The sequence below is a fragment of the Aptenodytes patagonicus genome, chromosome 1 (assembly GCF_965638725.1).
Source record: "Aptenodytes patagonicus chromosome 1, bAptPat1.pri.cur, whole genome shotgun sequence".
In the NCBI taxonomy this organism is placed as follows: Eukaryota; Metazoa; Chordata; class Aves; order Sphenisciformes; family Spheniscidae; genus Aptenodytes; species Aptenodytes patagonicus.
This window is the reverse complement of record NC_134949.1, coordinates 28,504,614-28,519,151: the sequence shown is the minus strand read 5'-3', so window position 1 is coordinate 28,519,151 and position 14,538 is coordinate 28,504,614. Positions and strand designations below refer to the sequence as shown.

At 37.5% G+C, this 14,538-nt stretch overlaps 1 protein-coding gene across 2 annotated transcripts in view; it reads right to left on the bottom strand.

Annotated features, from left to right (window-relative positions):
- Positions 1 to 1,849: 1,849 nt before the first annotated feature.
- Positions 1,850 to 14,538, bottom strand: part of TFEC (transcription factor EC) — a 95,297-nt gene continuing 82,608 nt past the window's right edge. For both annotated transcript variants that reach the window (XM_076328646.1, XM_076328647.1), the window contains 3 exons: positions 12,791 to 12,866; positions 4,453 to 4,600; positions 1,850 to 3,508 (listed from right to left, as the gene is read on the bottom strand). In XM_076328646.1, coding sequence (XP_076184761.1) covers positions 3,128 to 3,508; positions 4,453 to 4,600; positions 12,791 to 12,866 — 605 coding nt within the window. In that variant the 3' untranslated portion in view covers positions 1,850 to 3,127. The remainder of the gene's footprint in view (positions 3,509 to 4,452; positions 4,601 to 12,790; positions 12,867 to 14,538) is intronic.

The following is a 14,538-nucleotide window of genomic DNA, read 5'->3' as shown; positions in this document are numbered from 1 at the left end:
TGCCTGAGGAAGGACGTCAGGATTTGTCCATGTAGTCATGAAGTCCCTTTCCTCTGTGCAAGCTGGTAGGACCATGCTCTGCTCTGCTCAAACAGTCCTCTCAGCTTCACAGCAGCCTCACCAAACTGGGGGTGGGAGAGGGAGCGCTTACTCCAGAAAGTCTGCGATATGGTTACCAGCACACACATCTCCTAAATGCCTTCAGTACCACCTGTTTATCCCCAGAATGCCCTAGATTACTGTTTCTTGCACCCTGTATCACCACTTTATTTCAAGGGTGATGCTGTAATACAGGTTATAGTTATTAGCTAAAATACTAATTATGATGACTTCCTACTAGAAAAAATGTAATGGTAGTGAAACAACATTGCCATAATACACACCTACTGGTATGGATACATTTAGTGTTTTGGGCAAGGGGGTTGGGGTTTTTGTGTGAATGAAGAGAGCTTGAATATGTTTAATGATAGATGCAATACGGTATATTGCAAAAGAAGCTTTCACTATCTTCTGTTAAATTTCTCATGCAGGAAGACAAAAAAAAAAATCTGGTGCTTCAGACTGAAGCAATTGTCAGAAGAATGAAAATCAACTTTAAAAAATTTAATGGATGCACTATAATGTTTTTTTAGAACAGTGCTTATAAAAGTGATGAAATTCAGGATGTTATTTAAAGTCAATATAGTTCAGAAGTATGGTCTAACTCCCATGTAAAAGTTCAATGGGAAAATCATGTAATACATTCATATTTAATTTCTTTTTCTCCATTATGAGCAATCCACACTGGTGTATTTAAAACTAATGTAGTAGAAACTGCAGTACAAGGACAAATGGCATTTGATATCAACCAAGTATCCCCTCCTTTCATCAGCTGAAATGGACAATGCGCATCCTACACTAGACATAATGTGGGCATAAATGTTACTTTTAATTCATCATATTTTGTATTCAAATGTCAATATTAGCTAGTCTTTCGCAAAACTATGACAAAGTGGTTCCTCTTCTAATGAGCTTAAGTTATAGAAGCACTCCAATTAAAATGCTGATCAGTTCTATGTTCAATTACCTTTGGTTAATACTCATTTGTCTTTCCATTCCTTTCTTCCATGCTAAAAAAAAAAAAAAAATAAAATGGCCAGAAGACTGTTTGTTGTTGTTGCTATTATTTTTAACCATGCAGTGGAAGCATACCTCAGCCTCTTCTGAGGGTCAGGTGTGTGCTGGGCTGTCTGGGACCCCACACGTATGCAACAAGATCAGTTCTGCTCTATTCAGCTTACATCCAAGTAGTTTGCATAGGATCATAGAAATCCTTGAGTTCCCTAAAAACATAAATATTCTTGTGAAATTGGATATTCCATTATCTTTCATAGCCATCTGGATGTAATTTATTATCCCACTGCTAACTTTCCAATTAAGAAACTATCGTGACACTATCTGAGTTGGGCAGGAATGGGCTACGGCCCTGGAGGAACACAAACCTCACAAGGACTGTGAGGAGGACCCAGGTACCAATAACAGAAGAGGCAATAGGAAGAAAGAATTGCTGTGTTCTTGGATAATATGTTTAAATACATTTAAAATGTTAACGCAAACAACAATCCATTTGAATCTCTTCTTACTATTTCCAATCCTGTGACACTTCTGGGGTGTGAGGCAGGCTAAGTGACAGCAAAATTTATACACACTTTTGAAACATGTTTTGAATCATTAGAGAACTCCCTAATGTGATCTTTTGGCTCCGGTTGAGGAAGAGCTGCGAAGAACCTGTGCCAGCTTATTTTCCCATGTATTAATATTACAATTGGAATGATTGCACTTAATGTCCTCCAGGAACATACATCACTCTCCAGAATTTTACTATGTATAGAAATGATATGCCTTCTACCTGCCCTCTAACTGCCAAGCCTTTACTGAGTCATCAAAACACGTTTTCTGAACGCCCCCTCCTAGCAAGCTAGTTATAAGAAGCAGCGCATCACATCAACACTTCTGAATAGCCCCTTCGGTTTGAAAGTCTTCCTTTTCAGCTTTTCTGTAGTGAATCCAAAGCCAAATTTGAAATTAAATTCTCTTTGTTTCAAGTGTATGCAATGGGAATCTTGTCATTTCCCTCCGTTTCCAAATGGATCAAAGACATGCGTATGGATAAAGTAGAGTCCCTTTGGAAAAACCTTACTGTGCTGCCAAAGGACACTAAAAGCATTGTCCAGAAGCACACTGTCATGTCTCTGAATTCTGATCCCTTCCACACAAAAAAGGACACAGTTTGAATATTCTTGGAATAAGCGGCTGACATAGCACTGTTACTGGTAGTGCTTGTTTTAAATTGTGCTAACTGTAACATGGAGTATCTTTGTCGAGTCTTGTACATCCATACAGTCTTTCTGCTGAAATATCATATCTTTTTCTGTCTGAGTTCATCTGAGTCTCTGTCATTATGTTAGTTTCCATTTTTCTTCTGTATCATTAAAACATATATTAAAAGTCTGTTCTTTTTCTACAAATGAAATTTTTAAAAAATGGAATTCCATAAAAAGCTTAATGGATTTTGTCCTTTTAAAGAGAAGCCTACACAGTTTAAATTGCATGCTCACTTCACTTGTGCGAAAGCATTACCATCTGTTTTTTCAGATTTTAAAACCTGTAACATCTCTATAGTTCCCAGCTTAAATAGTTCCCTGTTGCTTCATGTTTTGTAGAATTTTTAGTTATACAAAAAAAAGAAATTAAAAAAATGACTAAAACTCATGTTCATAGCAGAGAATAGAATGTAGATTGAAGAGAGAGTTTGAATACACTTTTGTAACATGGGTATTCCTTTTGTGGTAACCATTTTCATAGTGGTGTAAAAAGTCATGGAACGATAGTAAAAACATCCCAGTGAAGAAAGATTTGTGCAAATGTCAGCTGTGAACAGAGGGTGTGAATTTGGGGCAAAGTGATATGAGTTCACGTCCATCTCATTTTCCTGTGAAGTCAGGGCTGATTTAAACCCTTGCCATGTAGCAACTTATCTTCACAGTGGCTCTCCTTATTTGTATTTAAAATAAGCACAAACACCATGCTTACGTTCAACTCAGTCTTTTAGCAAGTGGTTTAGAGAAGTATGAGGCCCTTTCTGGTTTTATAAATCATCTCCATCATCTGTGCTAAAGCTGCTTCTCCTGCTGCTCTCTTTCGATGCGGCTGGGGACGTGGAGGACAAGAGTGGGTCTGTTCCAAATGGCGACACTGTGTCATCCAATAAAATTTCCTCTAGCCGTTGCTCTTCTTTTAAAGCTGCACTGAAGGACAAATCCGTGAAGTGTGAAAGTGGATCAGAAAAAGCTGTAGATCCATCACAAACATCAGAATTTGGTCCATGTGCCAGAGGCATTTGTTGAGAGTAGTCTACAGAGTTGTCCTCTGGGTAAGACTGTTGCTTGATGACCTGTGCAGCTAAATCGACAGCACCGAGTGAAGACATGACTGGAAGGCCGTGTGCACGTGCCTGGATCTCTAGTTCCTAACAATTCAAACAAAAACAATTAGATAATGACTTTAAAAGACAAAACAGTGTCTTCAGAACTATTGCAATAAGTATATGGATCGTACATGAAAAGTAACTATACCTTTTGTCCAGTTGTGAGACTACGTTTTAAAATATGAAATTGTTAATCTATGAAAATTTGCCACTCGAGTGTTTTTCTTTTTATTTCCCTCCTGTCATTAAGCAACAGTCTTGCTTAAGCATTAAGCAACAGTCTTGCTACCTACATGAGGTAGGACAGCCTCTCTAAAACCATTGTGTAGTGAACCCAATAAAGGTGACAGAAAAACGTTGCAACTTTCTAGTTCATTATCCACTGCTATCCAGAGAAACAGAAGATACTTGATGATGCTTATGATATACAGATATATGTGTAAATCACCATATATAAGATGATTTATTTTATGTCTGTCTGCCTATCTATCTATCTTATCTTCATATGTGTCTATATTCAAATCTTGCATTTCAAGCCATGCAGGGCCATATTCTGCTGCTTCATGTCACAAGCAGATATAACATGGCACACTATACCCAGGAAGTGTAACGTGCGAAATGATTACAAAGGGGAAAATGAAAATGCTGAAGGGAATTTTGTGTCCAGTATTGATTTTTGGCTGCAGGGATATACTTTTTTGCTTCCTTTTTTGTCTTTCTCTGGCTCTAATACATACGTAAGAAAACTGTTTGTACAAATTCTTTATTAACTTTCCATGTATTCCTTTATGTAAGGTCTAATTATCAAAGGAATTTCCTAGAAATCTAAAAAATACCCCCTCCTCAATATACACAGCAATAAATAAAGCAAGCCAATTCATTTTTAATAAATGCCATTCGGGGAAAAATTATACAGTTTAATAAAATTTGATGAGGAATAAGTACTGAGAAAGCTTTGTAGTTCATGGCTACGCTCTTATACAAACCTGAATTCGGAGTAGAAGTCTTCTGTTAGCATGCTCTAATTTCTTCTGCCTGTGTTCTAATTCTCTGGCTCTCTGTTGTTCTTTTTGTAGCCACTTGATGTACTCCACTGATGCTTTTAAAATAGTTCCTTTGTTCCAGCGCATATCACTGCAGAATGTAGAGATAACCTTTTCACAATTGTGCATGTCAGCAGAATTCATAAGAACTTACAAAATCTTTTACATTAATATGAAATAATGATTTACATGACTATTATTCACTCTTAGATATTATTGCTTCTGAATGGAAATTTTAATAGAATAGTTAAGAAGCCCTTATATAGTAAAATTAATCCCAGAATGAAAATAAGTGTCAAAAGAAAGTAATAAAGTGACTTTTTGTGGGAGAGCTAAATGCAATATCATGATTCTACCATTACAGTTTTTATATTTTTAGTGAAAATTGCTTTTATTATTAACTCTAAGATTAAAATCTATGTGCAGTATTTCTGCATTAATGAACTAGGAAATATACATTACTGAGGACTTAAGCCTAAATTTTTAAAGATCATTTTGAATATACTACTCCTTTTACCTGACTTACTAATGAGGTTGCTTTTATGCTTGTTGAGAAAAAAGTGGTCTGTGCTGAATGCCACTCCTCATTGATGATAGACCAGACAAATCATTATGGTTACTTTGGTAACCATAATGGCTATGGAATGACAAAAATCTTGTTCAAAAATCTTGAAACAATATAAATCAAGTTGAAATCCACAGCTACATGCAGACCCCAACTCAAAATAAAAGCCTTGCAAAAAAATAAGTTTAAACCTGTCCATCATTCAGGAAATCATGGTTTAATTTCCAGCTTACAAGCAGTCTTACTAACAACAATATGCTTGTTCAAATGCATCTGTTCAAGGACTTTCATGTACCCCTTTATCAACTTTCCATGTATTCCTTTATGTAAGGTCTTTGAGGCCTTGGAACAAGAATGAAATTTGCTGAAAATGTTTGATTTCTAATAAAGTTCAGTATTTTATGATACAGGATGGGCCCGCTGCATTAAGTATACAGACAGAAGGGCTTATCCAAACTATCTACTTCACTGCCAAGATGGCTTAGATTGAGCAGAAGATTGGCAGAGGTTCTGGTCCTATAAAGCAACCTGAGAGGGAAAAATCTATTTAAACCGGTAAGAATCTGAGGTTGGGAGTGACAAGTAACCACCTTAGCGCATTTTTTTTTAGTACCTATTCCAAATACATATACTTATACACTGGCATTTATAGATTAAAAAAGAAATATAAATTATACTCCAGCCAATCATCACTTTCCATTATTCGTTGGTTGCTTTAGTTAATGAGACTTGCTTCTACTCACGTGCTTACCTGTGGTGAGTAAAACTGTGATCTGGAGTGGATTTATTGCAGAAGTGTCAATGCTTTACATTCAGCCTCTCAGACTAAGTGCCTAAGGAACCTTGCACCCTTACCCCAAAGCTAAGCACCCTTAAAGACTTCCACTAAGGCAGTTGTCTTTCTACTGAATGTATAGGGCAAAAGCCAAGCAGGTACAGGATTTGGGGACCCAGACCACCTGGCCTCTCCTGATGCACTGTACTAGGAATAAAACCTTATGGAGTTGATAGCTTTAAAGATGCTCAGAAGAATATGCAAAATTATTTGCATATTGATAAAGCATCACAGTGTTTAACCATATCTTAGTTCATTTGCTAGAGATTTGGGAGAACCAGCTTTTTAATCAGAGAGGGCTCGAATTCACATCTCTCTCCTCTCTGGGCAGCACACAAACCGCAGGGCTCCAGCACACTGGGACCTCCCCTCGTCTCAGTGATGTGGGCCAGGAATGCACAGCTTTCGGGATTAGAAGGTGAGGAGGTCAGAGAGAAAATAATTATTGTCTCAGACCCTGCTGTCTACAAAGCCAAACCATCAGAGGCTGTTCACTGAAGTGGCTACGTATTCTCATTTAGACCATCCCTGGTCAAAAAAACTAAAGCAGAGGTGGGAGTAAGATCCAAGGGCAGAACCTGTCTCCCTCATGACAGCTGAATCATCTCTTGGCAGTCCCTCTGCCTCCTCCTTCCTTTCCCTGTACTTCTTGGCCAGGTGGGAGGACAGAACATTTTCCTGCCAGAATCCCATGGACTCCCTCCTAGGAGAGGATTTTCTCCTTGCATGTGGGATACCTATGTTCAGACCGTAAAGGTTAAGGAATTTTTTAGTACACATGATGTTTATTTTCTGGACAAATCTTTGTCTGCCATCATCACATTATAATTGTTTTCTTCAGACCTCTTTGGAAAGTTAGGTAAAATACTGAGAGGTCCCTATTTACACCTGAATTGCAGTGGAGTTTGAAAGGCAGAGCACTCCTGAGTAAATAGGAGCAGCTAAAGTCAGGAGGACAACAACATTTCAAACTGGGAATCTCCACTACCATCTCAGATATGAGCTATATGTGCTATATATAGCTCAGAATTACAGTAGGTTTTTGTTTAATTTCAAGTGAAAATCGTATTTAAAATAAGCACAAACACCATGCATCTCTACAAATCTCAAATTTCAAGTGAAAATGACTGATTCAGGACATTCTCATGGCAACTTTGTAGAGCGCTACAGTAATAAGAAAACCTATAGCATAAACTCTGGAGAAACACAATCTGCTTAGGCAAGGGGGGTCAGCTCCTTCTAGCATGTAATTAAGACAAAACTAAGCCAGTTTTGGACTGACGGTCTGAACATAAAAAGGTAGCACTATGAAATTAGAAATTAATCCATAGCTGGCAAAATGGAAATAATTAAGACATGTAACAGCAGGAGAAAAATATGCATATATCACATCTTTGGCAAATATTTCATAGTGATTTCACAAACAATTTCATGTCAGTTATAAAATGTTATGAATTCAAAATCAAATTCAGACAAAAATATTTTTGGTTAATTTTTCTGATTGACATATGAATAAGCCATATATTCATGACTGTATTTCGAATCTTTTCGTGATGAAATTAATTCATGTTACACCTAATTGACAACCTTTGTGATATTGCTTACTTTTAGTTCATGTTGCCTTGATAGTTTGAATTTTTATGTAAGTGGTAATGATATTTTTTCTCATAGGTTGAAATAAATCTTCACTGGAGGGCTAATTCCTGGATTCAAACTGCCAGAGAGATGGATCTGGTCAGCTTCTGCATGAGAAACGTAAGGATAGATATCTCTTGTGGTAATATTTACAAATTTGAGAGGCAAAGCTATCAGGGAGATCTAGGATGAAAATGCTGTGGTTACTATTATCATTTAAATGACTGTGTTATTTTATGTGTGTGTGTGTCTGTGTGTGTGTCTGTGCATGTGCGTGTATCCCACATATCTTCTATGATATCTTCTTCTCTACTCATATATACATATACTGGTTGGTGTCTTAGTGAATGAGGAATATTGAAGTTAAAAATTCCAATGTCTGAAGGCAACACAGCAAAAGATCAGCTTGTGACCTTAGAAGTCAACATGTCTTTCACTCCATGTCTCTCTAGTTACACTGGGAGCAAAAGAAAATACTGAAGATGTCTGTGCTGGTTCTGCATCGCAGACACTCCCCATCCATTTTAGCCCAGAGCACCATACAGCAGTCACAGGACACTGCTATGGAGAAACAGAGGCTCTATGCAGATGTGCAGGCTTGGAAGAGTAGCAGTATAACTGGTGAGGATGAAGACAAATGGGGGGAATAGCATGGGGGAGGTGCCTGCATAGCAGTAGTCTGCAATGCATCTAGCTCTGCTTAGCAGGCAGGCAAGCAGGTTCATCTACGATGGGAAGAAAAAAACCACCTCAGCATTTGAAGATGGATTAAATCCAAGCGCAGCAAGCGCATAAGAAGAATTCAGAAATTCTCTGATCAGTTATTGGTTTTCTGTTATTTCTCTAAAAATGCTGAATTCTAAATTGGGTGCAAATGAAGTTATCTGAAAAATGATAAAAGTGGCACTAGGAAATTGTGGGGTTTGCTTTTTAGAGATTTATATATTGTGCTTGCTCAGTATATAACAGAGATAAAATTTGAAATGACAAGGCCTACAAACCCATTTGAGAACCTTCAAGAACAGAGCAGCCCTTGGCAGTTGTTAGTCATTTTATTGGAAACTGCTTTATAAAAACAGACAAAACAGTTGCATTCATAACTGTTTTGAACCTACGAAGTTCGATATAGATCAACTAGTCTTTGGAGACAGCAGGAATTCTTTTTTTCATTTTACTCTTTCACTGCTTATTAATTCATTTTTTTTTCTTTATTCTTCATTTTTATTGTATGTATGTAAGGCTCCATCCTGTAAATACTGAAACACATGGGAAACCACACGTGAAACAAGTCAGTTGAGAGCAGCAAGAAGTTTTGCAGATCTGGTCATCAGCAATGACCTCTGCAAAGGAGGATTGTGTCTTTGTCTCTCTGTGTGCCTGTGGTACAATAATTTGAAATTTTTAACAAACTACGCATGTGTTACCTAGTTTAATTAACAGAGATGTACCACAGTTAACATGATTTGCATGGAAAAGTAGCACATAAGTAAAAAACACATTGTGTTTTATTAGTCTCTGAACCCTAGCTCCTCCTAACTTTACCAGCTGAATCTCTCTACAAATCTCAAATGCCCAGACCAAAACATGTAACTCTCACCTAGGAGAGTTTCTCATTCAGGAGAAAAGAAACATAGCCATGAGACTGATCTTCAGCTCATTTCCATTAAGGTAACTTTGTTGAAGTCAAAGGAGCTTCACTAGTTTACACAAGTTGAACTCCTGTAAGAAGGACGAGAACATCTGATCATCTAAGATTAAAACTAATTAACGAAAACAGAGTTTGGGAGAGGGTGATAGTCACAGAGTTTGCCAGCCACAGAGCAGTCACTAATAACAAATACATTTGTGAAGTTGAAACTATGTTTGCAGACCATTTCTTTCCCTATTTCTGAGAAATTAGTTTTAAACTATGCTTGCTCAAAGAAATACTTTGAAGGACTTTGTACTTGTTTTGATGACCTCCACAATTACAAAGTGTATTCTCCTGAAAGGGGCAGCAAGTTTCCATTTTATAATAGCATGAGTGTACACAAGCTTTTCCTTTACAAGAAACATGGCCATGCTGGCCGTTAGCAGGTCTGTCCACAGACAACAGACAGAAGGTCAGGCACAGGCAGCTGTAGAGAGCAAAGGGAGAGGGAGAGCAACCCATTACTTCTACCCAAATCTTCAGTGTTCTCTTAACATCCCGGTTCTGTAAAACAACTAGAATTCTTAAAGGAAAGATTTTTTTTTCTTAGTATTTCTGGCAATTCTTGTCCAGCTACCATAAAACAGTTCTTGTGTAGGCATTTCCGGACTCTATCACAATGTGAAGTCCTGTAAACCACCTAAAACTGGGTTCTGAAAGGCTGAACACAAAGGAACCATGAATGGAAAGGTAGGTATATTTAAAGGAGCAGGTTATGACTTTTTTCAGCAAAATATGACTGGGTATTTTGGGCCTTTTTTAATTCTATTTTTGAATTATTCTGTATAACTGTTTTGCATTTCTGAATCACCTGCCACTTGGATATCTAAGCATTGAAAATTAAACAAAAGAGTCGAAGTTCTTTGCAACTTATACTTATCTCCATTTTCTAATGCTGATGAAGTGAACTTAAAACACCCATTCATTTAAGCAATGTAATCCACACTTTTCATCATTAAATTAAAAAAAAAAAAAGTGAAAAGAATAGGGGTTTAAGCCACTCAAAAGAAAGTCCCTGCGGAAGCTCTGCAGGAGCCAAACAAGTTCACTATATAACTAACAAAACAAAAGTGAAATAAAAACCTCACACACCACTTCTAAGAAATATAAATCATAAAAGGTTTCCAAATAGCATCAAAAATGTCCTTTTCTGTTCCTGAGTCTGAATGTAATCTTCTTGAAGCAAGCCATCTGGGACAGGCATGCTAACCACAATGGCTTAGTTATAGTAGTATTTGCTCTTCAATGCAAAGGCTGATTTGCTTCACTGTCATTAGTCCAAACATCAGTAATGTTTCTCCTCTTACAGCTAAGTTCCCACTATAAGAAGAATCTTCTAAAATCAATATATGAGGTGAAAATGCTATGTGTGATAAAATATTACAGATAAAGTATTGTAAGAGATGATACATCTCTTTCTTTCAAAGAAGAGGGCAGATTGGGGGCACAGTAAGGTGTTATGAAGGAAAAAGCAAGAACTGAAAGAGAGGGTAAGGACACTGAGTTATGATTTGGCAACACAGGACCGTACCAGAAAGAAATAATAATTTTGATCTGCTCAGCCAACAAAACAACATGGTCAAATTAATGTATTTCCACCTACAAGTATAAAAAAAAAGTGTTTGCGCTTCTTTGTATTAATTTAACCTGGCACCAAGCTATAGCAAAGTTATGTTATAACCTAGTTTTTCAAAAGCATCCTGCACCTTTTGATGCCTTTTTTTTCTTAACACCAACTTAAAAGCTTTTAAATAGGCCTATTTTCAAAAGGAGTACTGATTACCAGCCTTTTGAAGACAGCAGTCCTCAGAACGTGAGACACTTAAGTTCACCTCATGCTTTTGTAAACATAAGCCACTTTGGGGCTGGCACACTGTTGAACTCAGTCGTGGGTTTGCAGGCTAAAACAAGAAAAGGCAATGTCTTCAGGATCTATACCTGAAACGTTTTCATCAGGCAACACCACCAAAATCTGTGGATAAAATCCATCATCCACTTACTGGAGCAAAATTACAGGTCCAGATCATTCATTTTAAGAAGAGCTTAAGAGATAGCTCTAGGTATTAATGTTTTGAATAAGTCCATAAACTAGACCTGAATCCAAACCAAAACATGTAACTGAAACACCTCTGTAAGCAATCAAAAATCGCAACTGGAATTTGTACCTCATGCCCACTTATAATTGCAGTATAACTTGCTTCCATTATTGCTTTATAGCTGCAAACCAACAGTGCCATCCACTGTTTTTCTGAGAAATCTTTCAATTATTTGCCCAAATGTTCTTAAATACTGAAAGATGCACCAGCAACATTAAAACTCTTTACCAGTCTGTGTTTGCAACAGATCACATGTGGCCAAAACTTTATTTAGGTACTTAAAGCACTTCTTATTTTAACTCAGCTGTAATACCTAATTCTATATTAATAACATGCCCATTTATCTAATCTTGGGTAGATGTTGTAGAAGGAGTGAGTTCATGAATTCTCTAAAATGGATGTGGTATGTTAACTTTCTCTGTGGTGATTTCACTCCAAGTGGCTTGTTATGCCAACCTTGTACTTATGTCAGTCTCACACAGCTTTATATTGTTATAGAAATCCTTAATATAATCAAAAGTTTCTTAGTTCTAAGAAAAAAAAAAAGGCTGAAATATCAATAGATGTTTTCATTTGAAGTGTCATGCAGGTCTGTATTGACATGCAAATGATAAAGACAAAATCTGTATAATCAATTTTATGTGAGTCACAATCATGCTAGTGCATGGTCTTAAGGCTTCCCTGAGTGACATGAGAAATCTAAAGCTAAAGTTCAGCAGTAAATATCACACTGAATTGTTATTGCTAATCCTGCAATAGGCTTTCCTACCAAGGCAGCTTTTTTCATATCGATGACAAATATAAGATTTAAGGGAATGCAGGTAAAGTTTAAGCAATATGCATTTTGTGTTACTGTAAGTATATGCATTAGTATAAAATGCTATTATTATAGCAATTATAGCAATTATTATTTTTATCCTTGCATTTTAGGACTGTTGTTTTCCCTGTGCTGAGTGGAGGACTTCTGAAAAATGCTCAGTCTACAGACTCTTAAGCTGATTTTTTTTTCTTAGGCAAAGGGCAGACAGTGACAACATGCATTTTGTTTTATCCCACTAGAGGGCCCATGGCAAGGGCTAAAAGCATCACTCCTTCCTTCTCCAGGGACACCACACAATTGCTTCCAGGGACAGAGAGCTGGACTTTGTGTTGTTTGGCTTATCTACTTTTTGTCTTCTTTTTGGTTTTGTTTGTTTTGTTTGTTTTTTTCCTTGCTGTGGCAGTGTCTCTTAAACACCCTGGAATTGCTTTCATTTTATTATCCTTTCACATAAGTTTTCCCAACAGGCGCCAAAAATCTGTCAAATGTTTGCTACTTTAACAGCCTGATCTGAGCCAGTGACCCAGTATGGAAGATTTTGTATTCCATTACTCAATCATATAGCCAGTATATGCAACTGTCTTTTTTTTCCCTGTATTTAAACTATAAACATTATTATAGGAAAGACTGTTGAACTCACGGATCATTAGACTTGGGGATGAGTGTGCCAAGCTCCTTGATTCGGTAATTAATATTATACCTTCTTCTTCTCTCAACTGTTAAAAAGAAACAGTTACTATTTTTATGGTGAAATATTCTTGGAGAAATTCAACACAAAACATTTTAATTAGTTAAAAACAATTCAGTCAATGTACAGAAAATTTCTTCCTCAAGTAGAAGTCCCAACATGATCTCATACCTGTCTCTGACTTACTCTCAGGACAAACTCCATGACTAGTACCATCTCTGTACCTTACCCTGCCTGTAGGTTTCTCCCCCATTTACAACTAGACTCCTAGAGAATGAAATATTCACACCTATTGTCTAAATGTGAGCTAACACTTCTTTTTCTTCTGATGTTTGTGCACCCTTTCTCCACCTTGCTCCCACACAACAGAGTTTTCAGCTTAGTGGAGTTTGCTGATGACTTCAACAGGGACACAAGACAATGCATCCGGCGCTTCATATTTTGTCACAACTCCTGCTACGGATTGTGGTTAACAGCTTTGTTATCCCTTATCTACTGTTATCAGCATTGCAAACCACAGAGAGGACATAACTGCAACCATATCCCTTCACTGAAACTGAGAAAGACTGTGTACCAGAAACACTTCATCCCCAGCACGTGTTTCCTTCGAGGATGGACAGCACAAGTGTATTTACAATAACTTTTAAAACACACAGAAATGAACAAAAACCTCATTTAAACAATAAAAAAATATTTTCTGTATTTAAATTTATGCTTCTCCTAAGACAAACTATGTATGGTATCTTGGTTTACTTGCAGTTTAGTTAGAAAGAAAAAAAGACAAGATAAGCCTATTAGTTCCCCCTCTCTGTGCTCTCAGTCCACTTTATCAGCATTGGACTGGTATCCAGACTGGAGTGTGTGCCCCTTCTCTGCACAAAGGGTCGGTCACCTTCCTGCTTCCCATTTCACTAATTTAGAGAGAATGCCTCTCTGCTTTCTCACCAGTTTTTCTCCAGCTGCTTTTACATGCAGAAATCTCACATTTTCTAGTGGATAGGCCCGAAGGACATCTCATTGCTTTGGGGGATTTCTTGTATATACCCATCTCCTGGGTAGCCTAGTTATGACAAGACTGAAAGACAATGTGGAAACCCTGTACAAATGGCAAAAAGTTCTTTTTCTACCAGAAAAAAATGTTCTGAGGAGGAAGGACAAATGCCGTAGGAGTGTACCTGTTGTGGTACTGCCAACTGTCAGAAACCAGCAGTGATGTTCTACTGGCGTGAACTTGCACTTTTGTTCACTCTCTCCACGTTTTACTTTGACTCAATCCAAACCTCACTGAATGGACAGGTTTCAGCTTTGGTACATCGCTAGCATTGTATTGAGCCATTTCTGTTATCCCTTGCTTCTTGGAAGACCTTACCTTGGGCTCGATATGCTAATGCCACTATAGTCTGTCAGACCAGAGCTGATCCGTGTAGGGCAGCCTAGAACATGGATACATGCTCCCCTCATCCATGAATGGAGACGTACACTTGCAGTTTGATGTCCTAATTTTGACTGTAAGTGCAAAAAGCCGTTCCTTAGAGCCTGGTAGAGCTAAATTAGAAGTGTGCAGTCAAGGGAAGCCCTGTGGGTCTTCCTAGACCGACTTCAACCTTCTCAGAGCCATATGAGCATATCGCTTTCAGTCTCAGCCCCACCACATAGATCACTTTTAGTTCCTTATTTCCTCCAATATGTAAAGACATTTT